Source organism: Carassius gibelio, chromosome A25, assembly GCF_023724105.1.
Source record: "Carassius gibelio isolate Cgi1373 ecotype wild population from Czech Republic chromosome A25, carGib1.2-hapl.c, whole genome shotgun sequence".
NCBI classification, from domain to species: Eukaryota; Metazoa; Chordata; class Actinopteri; order Cypriniformes; family Cyprinidae; genus Carassius; species Carassius gibelio.
The window spans coordinates 6,480,907-6,500,537 of NC_068395.1; the positions used below are offsets into that span (position 1 = coordinate 6,480,907).

The 19,631-nt window shown below is 38.3% G+C and overlaps 1 protein-coding gene and 1 long non-coding RNA gene across 4 annotated transcripts in view; one reads left to right on the forward strand and one right to left on the reverse strand.

Annotated features, from left to right (window-relative positions):
- The window catches only part of LOC127947337 (SH3 and multiple ankyrin repeat domains protein 2-like), a 71,981-nt gene extending 53,886 nt beyond the window's left edge, over positions 1 to 18,095 (forward strand). For 2 of the 3 annotated variants that reach the window (XM_052544408.1, XM_052544406.1), the window contains 6 exons: positions 6,208 to 6,343; positions 6,646 to 6,726; positions 9,636 to 9,760; positions 10,109 to 10,220; positions 10,508 to 12,860; positions 14,944 to 18,095. In XM_052544408.1, the coding sequence (XP_052400368.1) occupies positions 6,208 to 6,343; positions 6,646 to 6,726; positions 9,636 to 9,760; positions 10,109 to 10,220; positions 10,508 to 12,860; positions 14,944 to 15,481 (3,345 nt within the window). In that variant the 3' untranslated portion in view covers positions 15,482 to 18,095. Of the gene's footprint in view, positions 1 to 6,207; positions 6,344 to 6,645; positions 6,727 to 7,119; positions 7,129 to 7,756; positions 7,778 to 9,302; positions 9,363 to 9,635; positions 9,761 to 10,108; positions 10,221 to 10,507; positions 12,861 to 14,943 lie in introns of all 3 variants that reach the window. The other variant, XM_052544407.1, reaches the window with a different exon arrangement.
- The window catches only part of LOC127947338 (uncharacterized), a 23,939-nt gene extending 4,476 nt beyond the window's left edge, over positions 1 to 19,463 (reverse strand). The window contains exon 1 of the long non-coding RNA XR_008151276.1: positions 19,264 to 19,463. This is a non-coding gene — a long non-coding RNA (uncharacterized LOC127947338). The remainder of the gene's footprint in view (positions 1 to 19,263) is intronic.
- Between the last annotated feature and the right edge of the window lie 168 nt (positions 19,464 to 19,631).

Here is a 19,631-nt window from a genome sequence, read left to right on the forward strand (position 1 = left end):
CACAATATTATTGTTTTGTTGAGCAAATAAATGCAGCCTTAGTGATCATAAGAAACTGCTTTCAAAAACATTTAAAAATCATACCGATTATAATGAATCCAGCTATGATATCATATTAATTAATCAATTACATCAAATATTTTATACTTGTAACATTTATTTGAGAGTACATTTATTTTTTTAACAGTTAAAATTGGTAAATAGTATTTGTATGGTAATACTTGCATTTTGTTTCGGAAGGCTTGCATTTAGGGATATTCAAGGGGTCATTTCCGACAAGTGCTTGCGGTGTTCGTCCAATCACAATGCACTGAGCCAGTTGGCCAATCAGAACAGACTGCGCTTGTCAGGAGGGAATTTGTAGAAAACTATGCATCTGAGACAATAATGTACAGTATTTGAAAAATAATGAATAATTAATGAATAAAAAAATAAAATAATGTTTTTTGAAAATTAAAGAGTGTCAAACATATTCTGTTACACCAAATACACAAAATAATGAACTTAAAAAAAAAGATGTAAACGTGGGGGTGTGTATGAATGAAACGTTTTAGGGGATGTGGTGGAGTTTTAACTTTGATAAAGAATATCTTTGGATTTGAGACTTTATTCTTTATAACTTCATAGATCTTCTTCATGCAAGAGCTTGTAACACTCCAAAGAGAAAGGAAAAATTAAAATCGCAACATATGACCACTTTAAGAAAGCTTACTCCCTGTGTGAACAAGTTCACTTGAACCAAACTGTGACTAAATTTTAATCCTGGTTAAACAAAGTATTTGTGAACAGTCAACAAATTTGTATTCAGAAATATCATGGTAACCCTATCTTGATGCAACTTAAAGGTGCTGTAGGGAACTTTTGTAAAAAATATTTTTTACATATTTATTAAACCTGTCATTATGTCCTGACAGTAGAATATGAAACAGATAATCTGTGAAAAAATCAAGCTCCTCTGGCTCCTCCCAGTGGTCCTATTGCCATTTGCAGAAACTCCATCGCTCCCGGTAAAAAATAACCAATCAGAGCTGCGGTCCGTAACTTTGTTTGTGTTCAAAATGTAGAAAAATGTATATAATAAGTGAGTACACCATGAATCCATTTTCCAAACCGTGTTTTTGGCTTGTCCTGAATCACTAGGGTACACCTATAATAAGTGTTTATATTCGGACTATTTTAGATTGCTTCGGGGATACCGCGACGGAGTAACCCAGTACCTTTGTGATTCTTCATAGACATAAACAGAGAGAAGTAGTTCCGGCTACGATGTTCTTCCGCAAGATGCAAGCAGTTATGTTTATTAACCACTAGAGCGTCAAAAGTTCCCTACTGCAGCTTTAATGAAAGTCAAATATTTTTTAATCTATGTCCAGACCCAGAAATGCTGTTTAGACATGCACTTTATCTTTAATGGAAAATCTCAGTTAGTCTTTCACACTATCTTGTGTTTAATCTCCTCTATAGAGGACTTGACCACAGATATAACCTTTTAAGTACAGGCCAAGCCAAGCCGATCACTGTGCTACTATCATAGAGCAGTGCAGACAGGAAAATGGATGAGGCTTTAAGTGTTTGTGTGAGTGTGTGTGTGTGTGTGAGTGAGTGAGTGTACATATCCCCTGTACTCTTCATAATTATCCCTACTCAAGACAAAAGAGCGCCCTTCTTTCCGGAAAGTAACAGGAAGAGGAGGATTTCATTTGAAGGGATAGAGTTTTATCTGGGCTAGATGATTGCCCTCTGACAACCTTCTGTAAATCTCTAAACCATCGGTGCAGTGATTGCAAGCTCTCTAGGCTGTATTAGAGAGTGCGATGTTGCATTGGGTCATGTTTTGGTAATGATAGTGGATTTGACTTGGGGATTAAGAGATGGGAGCCATGTGAATTTGAGTTGTATGAGTTGTTTTTTTTTTTTTTAAGAATGTGTGACAGCTGTATAGATGCTTGATCTGATGACCGATTTTGATTGAAGCATATAACATTTTATATCAGAGATTTTTTTAATCAAATTATTATTTTTTTAATTTAAAAAGTGTATAAATATCAGACAAACATATCTGATATCTAAACGTTTTTAATATATATATATTTATTATATCTGTAAATTGCTTAAATGCATGTTATAAATAGTGCATGTTTAATTTAAAGTTTTATTTTAATTTTCCACTCATAAGATACAAGCAGACCTTGCAAGAGCTGGATAGCATGCACATATTTGCACCCCCTTTTTTATTTATTTTTGCCCTTTTTATACAGCAGTTTTGGATTTGGACGTGACATATTCCTGCTAACATTGGGCCTAATTGTATTATTTTCAAAACCTGCTTCAAAAAACCTCATAAATTATATTTTCCAGGCTTCTTGTATATATATAAAATGAGTTTAGATGTTTTTGTGCTGGTCTGTAGACGAGTGGTTCCTGGTTTTTTAATGGACTAAATAAAATAGTAAAAGTATTCGCTTGTCCGTGAATCCTCACTGCTCTGTTACTATTAGTTAGTGTCTTCAGTCTATGTGCAGAGACCTGGAGGGGGTCTCCTAGTTCACAGAGTGGCATTATGTAAGCACAAGGGTGAACATAGACTTACATAATTGCTTAGTGTGCATATATATATGTGTGTGTGTGTGTGTGTGGTACACATCTTTATTCTTCTGGAAGTGACCAGATGTGACACAAAATCATCCTTTATGAAATATGGAGATCCCTGTAGATTTTCTGTCACACAGACACACACTCTTAAGTTGGATGAACAGCACGTGAACACACACACACAAACACACACACACACACACACACACACACACACACACACACACACACACACACACACACACACACACACAATCTCAAAGGTCCTTAAATAGAACAGCAAACATAAATTGTGTGATGCATCTGGGGACTGCAGAGAAGCAATGAAAATCATTTGGTTTGTGAGTTCTTGTTTTTTTTTTGTAGTTTTTTTTTCTACATGTGCATTGAGACAATGTGACCAGACTGACCCTGAGCAGAACTGATATGATTAGCCAAATGGAAGGCTTATCGTTCTATGGTTTATTTCCTGTGTACTGACTCTGTGTGCAGAGAATAACCACCTGCTAATTTCATCAGATTTTAATCAAGTGTGGGCTGCTAACCACGTCACACACATGCATCAGTCAAGATCGGTATGTGCATGCGTCAAGTTTTTATGTCTGTAATTGTGCTGTGAAATCACAAATGGTTATAATCAATGAAAATTTTACAACTGCAAATCGCTTTTTTTTGTGTTTAGATGTGTATGTATGAAAAAGAATCTCTTAAATCCAGTTTTGCATCCCAAGCTGTCATTAACCTGATTTTGGTTTTCGTGACACACAGAGACTCAGATCAACATGGTTAACTCTTAAAGGAACAGTTCACCTGCAAATGAACAAACTGTACCCCCCCCCCCATGTAATAAAATTATTTTAAATAATATACACATGTTCCTTTGTAACGAAAGCTTATCCTATATATAGAATAAATATGCTTGTACATAGAACTACTGTATGCCATGACCAATATAAACAATTATTATTATACTACTATTTTATATATATTATTACTATTACATAATATTATTTGTAGTGGAAAAACATTCTATAGTTTATTCAAATGTGTTGGAACATTGGAACCTTTATTTTAAGTGTACATGAGGGTGAACAAATTATAACAGAATTTCCATTATTTACTCACATAAAGATGTTGCTTCAAACCTGTATACCTGCAATGATAACTCAGTTACCAGTGGGCTGTCAAAGACAAGACACACTATAAAAGTACCATTAAAGTAGTCTACATGATAAGATATGATGCCATAGTCTTTTGTTAATGTGTGGCCACTTCTAACCTGCAAGTTATTCAAAATTATCCTTTTGTATCTTAAGGAAAAAAAACACAAACATGTTTGGAACAATATGAGGGTGATATGAGATTATTCCATGTCCTGATATCTAAAACAACTCAAAATCATGTTCCTTTGTGATGGCTCAGCTTGGTTGAATTTGGCTCAGTTCTAGCATAATGAGATTATTAAGATGAAGTGGCCATGCTGAGATTTTGCTGTTTTCTGAGCTTTATCTACATCTGGTCCCAGCACTTCCTAAATGAGCCCAAATCTCATTACCAGTGTGTGTCATGCCGAGAGACTGGAGGTCAGTGAAATGCTAGGAAATTTGTGCCCAGCGCCTTCCTCCAGCACTCACCAAATCTAGAGAGCTGCAAAAATCTGCACTGCCATGAGTTGCGATTAGTGCTCATGATTCACAGAGCGTTCTCTCTCTCCTTCTCAATCTCTCTAAATTTACATCATCTGCCATAAGGTCAAGCTCTAAGATGTAATGCAGGGTTATTTTGTCTTCTGGGACCTTCTGGAATGTGCTGTATGAAAATGCACAATTAAGGAGAGATGTAGAAAAGATAACAGTGATTGACGTTAAAGGCTGTTTCTTTTACTAACAGACCTGGCTCTCCGTGTGGCCCTTTCACTCCCAATCCCACATTAATCATGGCTTGCTTTCTAACTTAAGCTAATTTTATTTAATTGGAACAAATGGTAATAGCTCTCATACAATCACATTCGTAGTCCTTTGCTCTCCATCACACTCGCAGCATTTCTGAATCACACAAACACACGCGATGGAATAAAAGAAGCAGCTCAGCTCTCTTCGTCATGAAGACGACTTCGGCTCCTCGGCTGTTTCCTAGGTTACCCAAGCTTATTCACATAACCTTTTCTTCGGTAAAAGGCATATTCTAAAATCTCTCTGTCTCATTTTCTCTCAGCTTATCTGTTTCGTAGTGCCTGTGTTTCTCGTTTTGCTTGAGAAATGCCACAGGAGCTGGGGTGTCTCTCTAATTTGCCTGTAATGCCTTTTATTTGTCGATATATATCAAAGCATATCAATGTCTTATGGTAGTAATTAGTGCTGCTTGCTGAAGTGACTATCAATACTACTATTGTATGTAATTTAGGTTGAGTTTGTTTGGGAATTACAAATGTGATTGCCAAATCGTGTGGCATGTTAGGTGTAATACTTATTTTCTACACATTCAGGCTTTCCATTTTTCCTGGAAGAAAAAATGCTGATATTTGGCTTAGGTCAGTAATCTACCACCTAGCAACCCCTCCAGAACACCCTAGCAACCATTCTGAACTCCATAGCAATGACTTTTCATCCACCCACAACATTCTGCCATGAGTCTTGCACAAACAAGCGCTGCTCAGTTCAGAATAAAAATAAATAAATACAGTACTGTTTCCAAACATTCCGTGGTTTAAAGTTGTGAGCATCATGTAGCTGAATGCTTAAAATTAACTTACCCCACTATGATGTATACAGTAGTTAAAGCCTTATCAAATTGGAGTTTTGTAGGATTTTAGTCTGTCTAATAAAATTATATTTATGCGAATGTACCTCTAAAGTTTGATGAAATCAGTTTAAATATACATTTATACAGTATAGCTTTTTTCTTTTTTTAACCCCCCCCCCCCCCCCCCCCTGAAAATATCGATGACAACTATTTGCTCATGTGGATTTGTTTGTACAATAAACATTTATCAATAAAATAAATGAACATTTCACCCTTTGACTCTTATGCTCATTAAAGCTGCATTTATTTCATCAAAAATACAGCAAAACAGTAATGTTGTGAAATAAAATTGTACAGTTTATTTATGTAATGACAAAGCTGAATTGTCAGCAGTCATTCAATGTCACACGATCCTTCAGAAATCATTCTAATATGCTGATTACATTTTTTTCAGGATTCTTTGACAAAAGAACAGCATTTATTTGAAATAGAATTTGTTAAAGAGTAAAAGTCTACTATCACTTTTGACCAACGCTTTCTTGCTGAATAAAATTATTAATACCTCTGAAAATCTCCCTATTCACCTCATACCAAATAGACACTATATACTTACTGTACATATGCTGTATGCGCTAGGCTGTCAGATCTGAAATAGCTAAGGTTTGGCTGTGTGACTTAAAATACTTTTTTCAACAAAATGAACATATGATATGTCCAAATTTGTTTGTCAAGCCATTTCATTGTTTTTAAACTGCAAAAAGCGGGAAAGGAATTGTGCACAGCAGTGCATTTGACTAATTATTGCTTTGTGAACATCTGAACATGCCTGAAATTTAAATTTTTCTCTTTTTTTAATTTTTTTTTTTCATATAGGTGAACCAGGACAATGTTGTCAAAGTGGGCCACAAACAAGTTGTCAACATGATTCGTCACGGTGGCAACCACTTAATTATCAAAGTGGTGACGGTCAGTCGAAATCTAGACCCTGATGACACGGCTCGAAAGAAAGGTAAACGTCTTGATTTACTCATGATTTCCCGACTACCTATTTAGTCGTCTGTTTGAAAAACTTCTTTCATGTAATTCTAACCATTGCTTTTCCATAATTCTAATGGTAGTTATGCTAATCACCGATTTTACTAACACTACTAATTTGTGTTTTTAAGTTCTTCTCTCATTTATTATTTAAAATGAGAATCCACAAACTTTGGCATAAGTTAATTGTGTATACAATGCCTCCCAATGGGGATGCTACAGCCTATGGCTAAGCATCTACTGTACCCGCTGTATGTTTTTGGTTTGTTGCTATAGCACCACCGCCACCACGGAGGGCTCCCTCCACAGCCTTGTCCATGCGTTCAAAATCTATGACCTCAGAGCTAGAAGACCTAGGTAAGTCCAGTCATGCCAAGCAGAAGCATCTCATCCAGTGTCTGGTGTCACTTAATACATTTTTACAAGCTAAAGTACCATTCACACAGGTTGTGTTCTTGCATTTTGTCTTGGCAGGTATTGCATTGCATTTTGTTTTTGGTGTCTCACACCATGAGACCTGCATTTTTTTTAGTAACTTTATATAACTAAGATTTAAAAAAAAAAAATAATAATAATCCATTGCGTTCAGTTGTGTCTAGTTATTTCTAAATGCAAAATCATGTCCTGTGTACGGTCCCTACAAATGTGTGTTTAACCTGTGACACTTTTTGTTGTTATTCTACAGCAACCGTTCACTATGAAATGAACTTTGATGATGTTGTTTTGTTTTGCTGCATGCTGACCTAAAAGTGGATAAAGGTACGATATATATATATATATTTACACAAATTTTACAAGTCGATGTATAAATTCTAATGTTGTGCTTCCCCTGGCATGCATGTAACTTTGTTGTATATATTTAAGATGGGGATTTGTGATTAGATGGACATTGTGTGACTCAGTTTTCGTGTAGTTCCCGCTAAAGAAAACAAAAGTACTACATTCACATTCAGTGTTAAAGCATGACACATATCACCTGAGCGAATCCTTGATTGTGAAGGATTTATTCTGGTGACCACAGCTAAATCTAGGGTTTGATGGGTCATGCTGATTTAATTATTACTAATTAAACAGTGTCACAAAGGGTAAGCAGTATTAAAAGCAAATACAAATTTTTGTTTAAATTGTGTAATAAGAAATGAATTGTCTTTTTTGTCACTTTGTTATATTGGAAACTAACCTACTTGTCTTGTGTAGTGTTGGAAAGTTAACTGCATGGATTTGTTGTTGCTTTTCGTCTAAAATGGCATTACATTATGCACAGGTCAATGCCATGTGGAGGAATACAATGTATTCCAAACGTTTGTTCTCCTCGTCATGTTTTCTGGAAATTATCTCTGATTTTTTAAATACTTGAATAAAGCTGAATTGTTATTTTATGTTAAAGCCACTTTGAGGAAAAAGAAGGGTGAGTTTTCCCTAAGCACTCTTTAAATGTGTCACCTCAGCTTAGCAACAGTAGTGATTTTATTGTCTCACACAATTGAACTTTTTTTATATGATTTAGTATATGTGCAAATAATTTGTATTCTCTCCTATAATCAAAATTTACCAGTTAAAGTGGAAGACTGCTTATTGTGAAAACAGTGTGTTTACACTGCAAAATGCTCCACAAGCCTTTAGCTTCACTTATTGACCCCCAAGATTTTCAAAAGTGCAATGTAAGAATATATTATTCAACAACCTGCCCTGTATTATAAAAAGGATATGCTTGAGAAAACAACAGCCTTGAATTTGCCATGCTGAAATCCTTGCTTTAGATACAAGGCCTTGTTCTTACTGATATAGTAGATCCTGCCTCCATTTCACTCCTCACAGAAAAAATCAAATCCTAAAGCTGGACATTCTAAGATAATTTCTCCCTTTAAAGAACTATGTTTTAACTATTTTCATATGAGGGACCACTCCAGCTTTGAATCAGTCTAAAACAAGACGTTGCCATGGAAATAATGCTGCATATGTTTAATATAGAAACGTTCCACCTGCAAAATGTAATGCCATATTTTCAGTGTAAAGCTATCGCCACTGTTAGCACTGACCAGGAATATGATTATGTGTGACTGTTGCACAGATATAAACGTCTTTAGACTGCTGAATGAACTCCTTTGTTTTCTTGGAGATATTTTCTAAGACATTGTAAGCATTAGTTTTATGTTTACATAATGTGGCTGGCTGCAAAGCACTCCTGCTGTGTCCTTAAAACAGCTTTGTACATACTGTTCATTAAAGAGAGTAATTTTAAATCCATATTTAGGTATTATATAGGAGCCCCTGATTGATGCATATGCAAAATAGATGCACTCCCGCAGTCTTAGATTTTCATTAGACTTTCAGTTATGAATATAAACTAGACTCCTGAATGGCCAATTTTGGTAGTGTTTATTTCTTTTTAAATTCAGTTTTGCCTCATGGATATGATGGGATTTTATATTTAAAGCCTGAGTGTATATATCCATTTAATGCTGAGTGAAGAGGTGTAACTGTGGCCCCCTTTAGTCCTGACATTGACATGTGTTTCCAGATCAGTACTTGACCACATAAATAGCATCCAAGGTGTATTGTGATCAGAACAAAATAGGTGTAAATGATAATGCACATTTTATTTATTTTACTGTACTACAATCATTATCCAACACAACAAATATTATGATTGTGCACTCTGGTCACTCATTTTAGTATTAACTTTGTTTCTCCTTTAAACCATATTAAAAAAATGTATTGTGAAAACGTTTCAAAAGTAAGTTAAGTGTATTTGCAGAGAACAGTATAAAGTATAAATTAAGTCCAGTTAAAGAGTATCCAGATATGAAACACATTTTAATGGCAGATGTATAGGGGGCTTTGTTGAGTGTGTAACTTACCAGATTCAGTCTTGATGACTTTTATGCTAGGAAATCAGACTCTGAATCTCCCTTTCCTCCATTTCTGTATAGATGATCAGCTTTCAGATAATGAGGGTCTGAAGAAGAGGATTGTATTTCAAGTCAAACTAAGTAATCATCCCATGCATGGGAGCTGTCTAAAAAATGCTAGCATGTTGCGCAGTGGCCGTTGAAAGAAGTGCTAAGATTTCTACAACGGAACCAGGAAGCGCTTGCACGGCTTTGACCTTGACCATTGTCATTGTACCTATTTCTGTTGCCTCTCTTTCTCGGTTTGGATCCTTGTTCTGAGGATCCTGTTAGAGGAAATTAGCAATATTTGATACTGAGCTTATTTTAAATGAAACTCCCAGCTTTCTAATTTGAGATGCTGTTGTCTTACAGATAAAGTGGATGAGGTTGTGCCACCCCAGAAACCCATGTGGGACAACTCAAATGCAGATGTGAGGGTGGCAGCAGTCAAACCACGTCCGACTAGCAAGTGTTTTGCTGTCAGCACTGAAATGAATGTAAGCATACCATGTCAAATGTCCTCTAGAGTTTTGGTCTCCTATGGCATTGTTGAGAATTGTATTGTAGCCTAAATGCAAATATGTCTTTTCACAAATCTGGTAAAACCATTGCATGATATATTGGTATTTAATGCTTAAAGTGTAGTTATGCACAGGCTTGTGAGTATGCTTCAATGCTTGAGATTATTTTTATTTCTTCATCTTAATCTGGTTTATGAAATAATTTCAACATATTATTTTAAGCCTAGTTTGAATGGACACTCTGCTAAAGTGCTCCAGTATTTAAAGTGCTAAAGTATCCTGCTTGTACTTATTATCATGTCAGCCTTATTCTGTCTTTTGCAGTCTCTCTGCAATAGTCAGGATACAGTAGTAGGCTCGCCACAACAGCCAGGGAGTCCTAGAGGCCCCTTCCTGGGTGTACTAAAAGGAACCATACGACGGCAAACGTCTATAGGTGTGTGATTGTTTCATTTTGTTTTGTTGCTTTAGTACATCTTTACACAGTCCTTTTTTGTTCTTGATAAATTGCACACAAAAGTCTTTCAGCTCTTTGTAAAATTATACAAATATTTGGTTTACTTACACTCAGTGGACAGCCCACTCTTGCTGGAGGATTTTCACTGATGTGACGTAGTTTCAAGTATCAGTCGCTTTGTGGCATCACATTTATTGTTTTTTGGATGGAGATTGCACCCCCAGGCTTGTTGATTTGTTGATTTTTCTTCCTTCATTCCTTTACAGGAGTAACCGAAGAAGAGAAGCAGTTCCTAACTCCTCCAATGTTGAAATTTACAAGAAGCCTTTCAATGCCTGATACATCAGAGGATATTCCACCCCCACCAGCCATCTCCCCTCCATCTCCACCTCAAAATAATGCTCCTGTCCCAGCTGGTCGAGGATATGGCACCATCAGACCAGGCTTTACTTCACAGAGCCCTAATGCAAACAGCACAGCCCCAGACAGAGGTGAAGGTTCTGGCTGGAGAGATCAGGGCATGTATTACAGAGACAGTCCAGAGCAGTACGATTCCGAGGGGTACAATCACAGCCCAACGGCCCAACAGAGTCTTCATATGCGCCGTGCCCAAATTCCGGAGAACCCTTACTCTGATGTGGGCAAGATGGGTCAAGCTGGACTGTTTGTGCCCAACAAGCCTGCCAGAAGGAAGGGAATGCTTGTCAAACAGCCCAACGTAGAAGACAGTCCTGAGAAAACCTGCTCCATCCCAATTCCGACCATAATAATCAAAGAGCCCTCCACCAGCAGCAGCGGTAAGAGCAGTCAAGGGAGCAGCATGGAAATTGAGACGACCACACCCGATCACCCAGGACAACTTCGTCCTGAAGATGGCTTAAACTCAGGCAGTCCCTTTGCAGCTGCCATTTCCGGTGCAGTTAGAGACCGGGAGAAAAGGCTTGATGCTCATCGCAACTCCCCATCTTTTAAGTCCACAGATGCAGGTGATGAGGACATGGTGCCTACCCCAGCTCCACGTCTCAGACACTCCAAGTCTATTGATGAGGGCATGTTTAGCAGCGATGAGCGGCTACGTAGGCTTATGGCACCTCCCTCATCACTACTTAGCATACCTAGAGGTGGTGGCAATGTGACGGACTTCAACAGCCCTGAGCCCACCATGGTAAGGGAACTTTTGAACACCCGTACAGGACACAGCCCAATCAGTCTGCCTGCTCATAAGACCTACAGCTCAGGAAGTGGGAATTACGTTCATCCAGTAACAGGCAAGCCACTAGACCCCAATTCACCATTAGCTTTAGCATTAGCTGCCAGAGACAGAGCCATGAGGGACCAATCACAGCCTCTTCCGCTAAAGAGTGACCCATCCAAACTTGATCTCAATAAACCTCTTTTTATCGACACAAAGCTTAGACCAAATGTGGAAGTTGGCTTCTCAAGTACTGCTACCATGGGCCGTCCACGTGGGGGCCTGAGGAGGCAGATGACAGAGTCCAAATATGAGACCGAATCCAAGTACCAGCTCGATCTGGGCAAGCCTGAGAAGAAGCCTGAGGAGAAGAAGAACATGCTGATTGACATTGTGGACACTTCTCAACAGAAGTCAGCTGGTCTGCTGATGGTACACACCACAGATGGGGCAAAATCGGAGGATAACAGCTTGTCTGAGGGTGACAGGAACGAGGCAGTGAGTCCCGACAGCACCCCTGGGGAGCTTCGCGACCCCAACCAGCCAGCTCCCACCAACCCCCCAGCTCCCAAGGCGCTATCAGCTGCTCCACATGGCAAGACCATCATAACTGTTAGCTCAGTGGATGAGCCTGTCAAGCTGCCCTTCGGCATCCCTCCACCGCCCTTGGCCTCTGTCGACATCGATGAAGAGTTTGTTTTTGCTGAACCCCTACCACCCCCACTGGAGTTTGCCAACAGTTTTGACATTCCTGAAGACCAGACAGGGACTCTAGCTGAACTGCTCAAACAGAAAACGAATGGTACAAAAGGACCTTCTCTTGCTCCCTACTATCCCCTGTTAGGTGGTGGGAATTCCGAAATCAAAAGACCAACGGTCCTCACAAACTGCACACCTCCTAGCTTCCCTCCAGGGCCGCTAGAGCCCTATGAACAAATCAATGACTCTGGCATTGAGGTAGACAGCCGGAGCAGCGGTGACCCCCAACTGGAGACCACCAGCACCATCTCTACTGTGTCCAGTATCTCAACCTTGTCTTCTGAAGGAGGCGAGACTCTGGACACATGCACTGTCTATGCAGATGGACAAGCCTTTCTGGTGGACAGGTCTCAAATCCTGTCAAAACCAAAACCCAAACCTGCCATCAAGAGCAACGCACTTTACAAGGACGCTTTGCCTGAGGAGAATGTGAGCTCTTTCAGAATGCCCTCCTCTTTCCCACCTCCGCCCCCTGGATCAATTCCACCAGAACCCTTGAAAACACCAACGCAACGAACCTCAAAGCTGTGGGGGGACCTTCCGGAGATGAAAGGACCCCATGGCCCTGAAGCCAATTCAGTTCTGCAGCATGTGAACAAGGAAAAAGCACCAAAGCCAGGGGAAGCATTAGACTCTCCGACAGGATCCAGGACTCACTTCGGAATGAGGTATGCCCTCTTTCCTTCCTGGATCACAGGCTTACATTTAGGCTCTCAGATTAGTGTGTGTGCTCCGCTGGAGAACGAAAGAGTTGCCTAGCAACCCAATAATAAGAACACAGCCTTGAGGACAAGCTGAGCAACGTCAGTGTGATGATGAACACAGACCGTACCATAGAGGGGGGAGGTGTGTGTGTGTGTGTGTGTGTGTGTGTGTGTGTGCACGCACGTGTTGTTACACCATGGTTCATTTGTTGCTTTGTTGTCACATCAGCCAAACTGCTCCCACAAGACATCCCTAGATTATCTTAAGCAACATCTAAAAATGATTTTTATATTTCATTTTGACTAAAACATTTAAGGTTATAAAGAGTTCCAATATACAGAAAACCTATTGAGCTGCTATACTGCCAATATCAGCAGCTTTTTTATGACTTAAAACTGATTTTAATACAGAACAACAGCACAATGCATTATAATAAACATACGTTCTAAAGTTTTGTGTAAAATTGCCTTTTATTTTTAAAGATGTTTTCTTATACCTTTTACTGTTGTTTTAAGTATTTTTAAAAATACTTTCAAGAATTTAGTACTGTAGAAAGAGTATTTTCAATCAATAATTATTGTCATTCCCCACTGATGATTCCTACAGAGAAAGCTCATTAGGTTTTGAAGCTTGTGTGTCATTTATTTTGGGTTGTCTATACCAATGGCTGCAAAATTGCACAGGCAATGGTTTGTCATCGACATGGAGCCCAAGTCTCATTCATTATTAAATGATGTTGTTATTTACAGACCACAGAACTGACCCTAAAATGCACATGTTTCCCAGGCAGAGCGCTGTTTAACTTACACTGAGTAAAGATGTATTTTATTTTTACTATGAACGGAAATATATTTTTTAGTGTGTAAGGTTACCTTGTTTCTTATTTAATCGAATGAGGACTTTTTAATCTCAAAACCATGGCTGGGAGTGTAAATTATGTGTTATATGTTATTATTGATGTTTTTGTATTTTTGTATTAATTTAGAGTTCACAGGAGTCCATTATTGGTTTTATTTAGTGTACTACATCAGATGCAAATGTAAAGGTTTACTTGAACAAATGTAGGCCAATACACCTTGGGTATAAAGAGAAACCCGGGGCAAGGACATAGCATTGCTAAAGCACCTCACATTCACAGCCTCCTTAAAGCTAAACCACCTACTGTACACTCATACTTTCAATACTCTTTGATCTTTACATAAATATAACCTGTGAGGGTGAATCTCAAAAAGAAATGTCAGTCATATTTTACCCTAATATAATAATAATAAGAATAACAATTTGCATAAAGAAAATTATGCTTTCTTTAGGACTTTTAGGATTTTTTTCTATTGGGGCATTATTTAAATGATAAATCACATTTCAGTCTAATTCTGTTTTCTCTTTACTGATATAAAATTAAGTCTGTTGGGACAAAAAACTGCATAAATAAAATTAACTACTACAGGTACTATATCATGAGACATGGTTTGAGAGATTCGCCCATAAAGAGCTTTACAGTTATGTCTTTTGTTAGGATCTCTTTCTAATTCTGTGGTCTCAACTCTTCCATCCTTATAGGCAGCTTTCCAGACGAGGTCAACAAATGAATTAAATTGATTAAGTCCCACTTGAGCTATAGGATTTTGAAAACTGGACAGCATAGATTTAAATAAAAATGAAAAAAAGAGTAACATTACAGAGTAAGTAATTATTTGTTCAGTAATTATGAATTATGCAGTTTTTTTTTCTAAGGCTTTATTACTTAGAGGTATTACTCTAGTTATATAATGCAGTTTGTTGAGGAGAACACTGGACTTGTGATTGTCACCTGGTGGACAATGAAACAGACAAAACAAGAATGAAGGACCTGCAGCCATATCATGCAGACTTTAACTTGGACCAGTAAGCACCAGAAACACCCTAGCAACCACATAGCAATGCTCTGCAAACCCCTTATAACACCCTAGCATCTTTTGCAGGAATGTAGTTTTACATTATCCCTTGAGTCTCATATGTTTTCTAACTTAATACATATTCCTCACTTTCATCCTTCTGTCTTTGCAGAAATCAGGATGGTGTATCCCTCATCTCAGGTACACAGCAGAACACCACCGTTACCTTCACTGCCCAGCCTGGCCCCAACGTGCCTGCCCCATCACCGTGCCGACAGGCCGAGAGCCTGCCTCCCCACCACCACACCCCGAGCCCTATCATGTCCCCGCCGGACTCTGGCCTTAGCTGTGCCTCTTCCCTCCCGACCTCAGTCACTTCCCCCACCATGACGGACGTATTTGGTCTGCCCACACCACCCCTCAGCCTGGGCACGGGGCGTAGCCGCTCCCCTTCCCCGCTCACCCTTATCCAGGCTGCATCAAACAAGCCCTTTGCCACCAAACCCATCCTCATGTGGAGCAAACAGGACGTGGCCGACTGGCTTGAGAGCCTAAACCTGGGAGAGCACAGGGATGCCTTTATGGACAATGATATCGAGGGCAGCCACTTGCCCAACCTGCAAAAGGAGGATCTGATCGACTTGGGCGTGACTCGTGTGGGTCACAGAATGAACATCGAGCGAGCGCTGAAAGTCCTCTTGGACAGATGAGACTGGGCAGACGTCCTCACCAGGACTCTGCGCATCTTGTTCATAAGCTTCTGTCCCTCTTCCCTTATTTCAGTTTACTAATTTGAACACTTTGTTGTCCTATCATGCTTTCGGTGGATTTTAGGAACTCTCACATCCTGAAGAAACTCAAGCATTCAAAATATCCGCGCAAGCACAAGCGGTTACCTGTGTTTCTGTTCCAAGAGCTCCAGCACCAGAGAGGACATTGAAGCCAACACACTGTATGGAAACTACAAACACGAGCTGACTATCCTTTGGCTTTTAAGGACTTTGGCCTCCTTTGAATGCACTGAAACCAGCAGAGCTGGGGATCCATTTTCTATCTTTGCTAAGACAATTCTACAGAGAATATTTCTTCAGGAAAAAAGGGAACCTTTGTCTATGTATCAGCTGCCTATAAAATATCTTGCTTTTTTTTTCTACACCTTCGAACAAGAGATAAATGAATCTCAGAGATGTGATCAGCGGCATTTAGGTGTCCCTCAGTTCATTCTCTGACAGTCCTAGAAGGGCCGCGGTCACTTGAAAACAAATATCCCTACATGCGAACAAATGTAACCGTAGCAAGCAACAGGTCTCTCCAACATTTTAAATCTTCAAGTCTCTTAATACGTTAACATAGGATGTTTGTCTGAATGATCAACAATTCTCTTGAGTCTCTTTGAATTGTGGTTTTACTATTAGGTGTCTTCCATATGGTAAGGAGGTCTGCAGCATTCCCACCAACATTTTATTTGGACCTTTAGTCAACACTAGTTTTGCGTTGTTGCTCAGCGTTGCTAGTCAGTAATAATTTCCAGCAGGTTTTATTTGGAAAATTCAAAGACAGGAACACATAAGATCTGAAATATTGAGGTTTAGTTTCATGGGTGAATGGAAAATAATTGAAGTAGAAACTGACAATTCTGCCTGACACAATCACTCTGAAAGGGCCAGTATGTGTGTCTTTTGCTTTAAATACGTGATGAATTCTTAATTTAAAAATGTATTTTTATGCACTGTATTTATTTTTTGTAATTATAATCCTCTAAATCATTTTATTGTTGGGTGGTAAAAAGGAACGTCCAGAAAACGACAGAAAACCTCCTTAATCTATACATATCAATGTCGTCAATTGTAACTAATACCAGACTCCATATTTGTAATTTGTTGAGTATTTATTTTGATTTAATATTTATTTTACCTGCAACTGTCTACAACAAATTTTTAAGCAAGATCACAAAGTGTAAACTTTAATTTACCCATTTAATCAAAAATCTAAGTGCTTTTACTTGTCCTTATTTAATGTCTTGCAATCCTTTTGTTTTGCTCAACAATTGTAAGAAATTATTATTTTGCTGTCTTACAATGTTATTAATTTAAACATGTAACTGCAATGTGTGCCTATCCTTGTTACAGTTTGACACCCCACAACATATCTAGGTCATCTGAAGTTTACTTGTGATCTTCTCATTGTTAGATTCATTTCTCAGAGATGTATCACCATACTATGCGGTAAAATCCCACAGGTATGAAATCGGACTTGATATAATGTTCATATTTGTGATTAAAACATCACAGAGACACTAAGCAACAGCCAGCATTTTACATTTCACCTACAGTTTTAAATTCAAAGCACTGTGGGTAACGTCAGAACTGAGGGAAAGGTGATAAATGAAACAGAGAATGGCTGTGAATGAAATGAAGTTATGGCCGTTTAAAGTATGCAGTGAAGAGATTCAGAAATAAATTATATATATGTTTGCTTATCTCTCGACCTTAGAGGAGTTAGAGTAATCATCTCTATATATCTTATTTTAGGAAACAGCACAGTATTTTAAAGATTTATAGAAATATTTATGAAATTTTTATGACATTTAACTCTGATATGTGGTGTGCCAAAAATCTATGTGGTATCAGTTAAGAAGCAATACACAAATTTAAAGAACACTGTTTGGTCTTTCTTTGCCAGTATTCCACAGTACAGTATATAATATTATGAAATTTACATATACATAAGTCTCAGTGAATTAGAAGATATGAAAAATAATGAGATAATGGCTGTCACCTGCTTCTTTTAGATTATGTAATTAAAGAAAGAAGTTAAAATGTAGATTTGTGTGGTGTGTATACTTGGAAAAACAAAACGAGCACATATTATAGGTCACTTATGACGCGGTCACATTTAGCTACTGTTGCTTTGGGAAATTTCGCGGGAGAAATGCAGTCATGTCAATAAGCGCGTGACCGCACTTTTACACCATACGATAACTGCAAACTGATACTTTGTATTTCTGGCAAATGACATAGGCAGCACTGAATCGTTGTGTACGCAGAATTAGATTTTGAAAACCAATTTTATATGAAGACACGCAGAAGGTCCGGACTAGTTAGAGCTGGACTACGAGTTTTGTTTCTTCTTCATAGTTGTCTCCCACACACTTCTTGTGAAGGATGCATTCACTTGATCTATGTTGCTGTAATTTTGTGCTTAACTAGAATTTATTATTAAAATCAAAGAGAAGTTTTTGTGACTGCACTTTCCTCCAAATCCCTCGATACTGTATTTGAAACAACCAAAACTCACGGGACGAATAAACATGATTTCACAATCTGTTGTCGAACTCGCGTAGCTCTTGTTCCTTCCATGTTTTGTTTACATAGTTTGTCTCGGGGCGGTTTTCTGTAAACTTGTTACATCCATTCAGGGATTGTTTGGCTTGAAATAAAACGTTGCCCTTATCAGCATGCTGTTCAATGTTCTTTCATGGCCATACACGCACTTTTTTTTCCTTTCAAACCCTGCCCTCTGGTGTTCATGTTTTTTTTTTTTTTCACATTGTGTAACTCATGTCTAATGAAAAAGTTTTTTTTTATGTTTATTATTCGTATAATTCTCCACCATAATACAGTTTCATGCGAAAACATAACAGCTGAAAAATATATATTTTCCTAAAATTGTGATAAAATAAAAATTTGAACGAGTCAAGCCTATTGTTCGTTATCCGGCTCAACTCCGTGTTCATCTTCAGTTCTATCTTCACAGCAGTTCAGTCAGTGTACTGTTTGAGTACATTAATTAGTAGTTGTAGCCCTTTATTGTCACTATTCACAAGTACCAGCGAAATTAGCCATCAACCTGTCCATACATACATACAATATGACAAGGGGGTAGACAGGACAGGAAGACAGGGAATCTCTCTGGGATATTGGTTTGTTTGAACTCAGAGGGAGTGTCAGCCACATTATAAAAGTTAACAGCTGAAGTCATTTGTGGATTAATGCTTATTGGAGACGCAAACCGTTTAAAAGATTCAGTTCGATTTTGTGAACTGGTTCAAAGGTTACATCAACTGGTTACATCGAATGATTCGTTCGCAAACCTGATATCACAAACTGCTTTGTTTTGAACTCTCTCAAAACAAACACGGAAAAGAAGTCAGTGCTGAATAAAGTTGTAGTTTTTGCCATTTTTGGATCAAAATTTATTTTCGATGCTCCAAAAAATTCTAACTGACCCTCTGATGTCACATGGACTACTTTGATGATGTTTTTCTTACCTTTCTGGACATGGACAGTATAACAGTTCACACAGTTTCAAGGAAGGGACTGAGAGCTCTCAGACTAAATCTAAAATATCTTAAACTGCGTTCCGAAGATAAACATGTTTTTGTTAGTGACAAAATAAATATCAAACTAAACATGAATTTCAATGTCATTAACACACTTGCTTTAATTAAACGCTAACTGATCGTTTTGACTCTGGGACTTGCACCACTCACGTGAGATCCGTGTTATCCATCACAAACTTCACATTCTCGTCCGTCAGCTCCGTGATTTTCACTGTGGGCTGGTTGGCATACGGCATAGCGAAGTTAGGCTCAAGATTAAGACTTTAATAAATAAAATAACTGTATGTGCGTTACGCTGTTCATCCGCTCAGGCATCGAGCCCCTCTTTGGCACACTACCACACCGTTGACACCCTGCTTGTGCGAGTGTTCACTGTAGAACCATTTCCGGTTAAAAATAAAAGGTCCTCGGAAAACTTGAGAAGTCATAGTTTGAGGGTCTTTTTGAGGACTTTTAACAATGCATTATTAAAACCTTTAACTAATTAGGTCATTACGATATTATTTCAAAATATCATG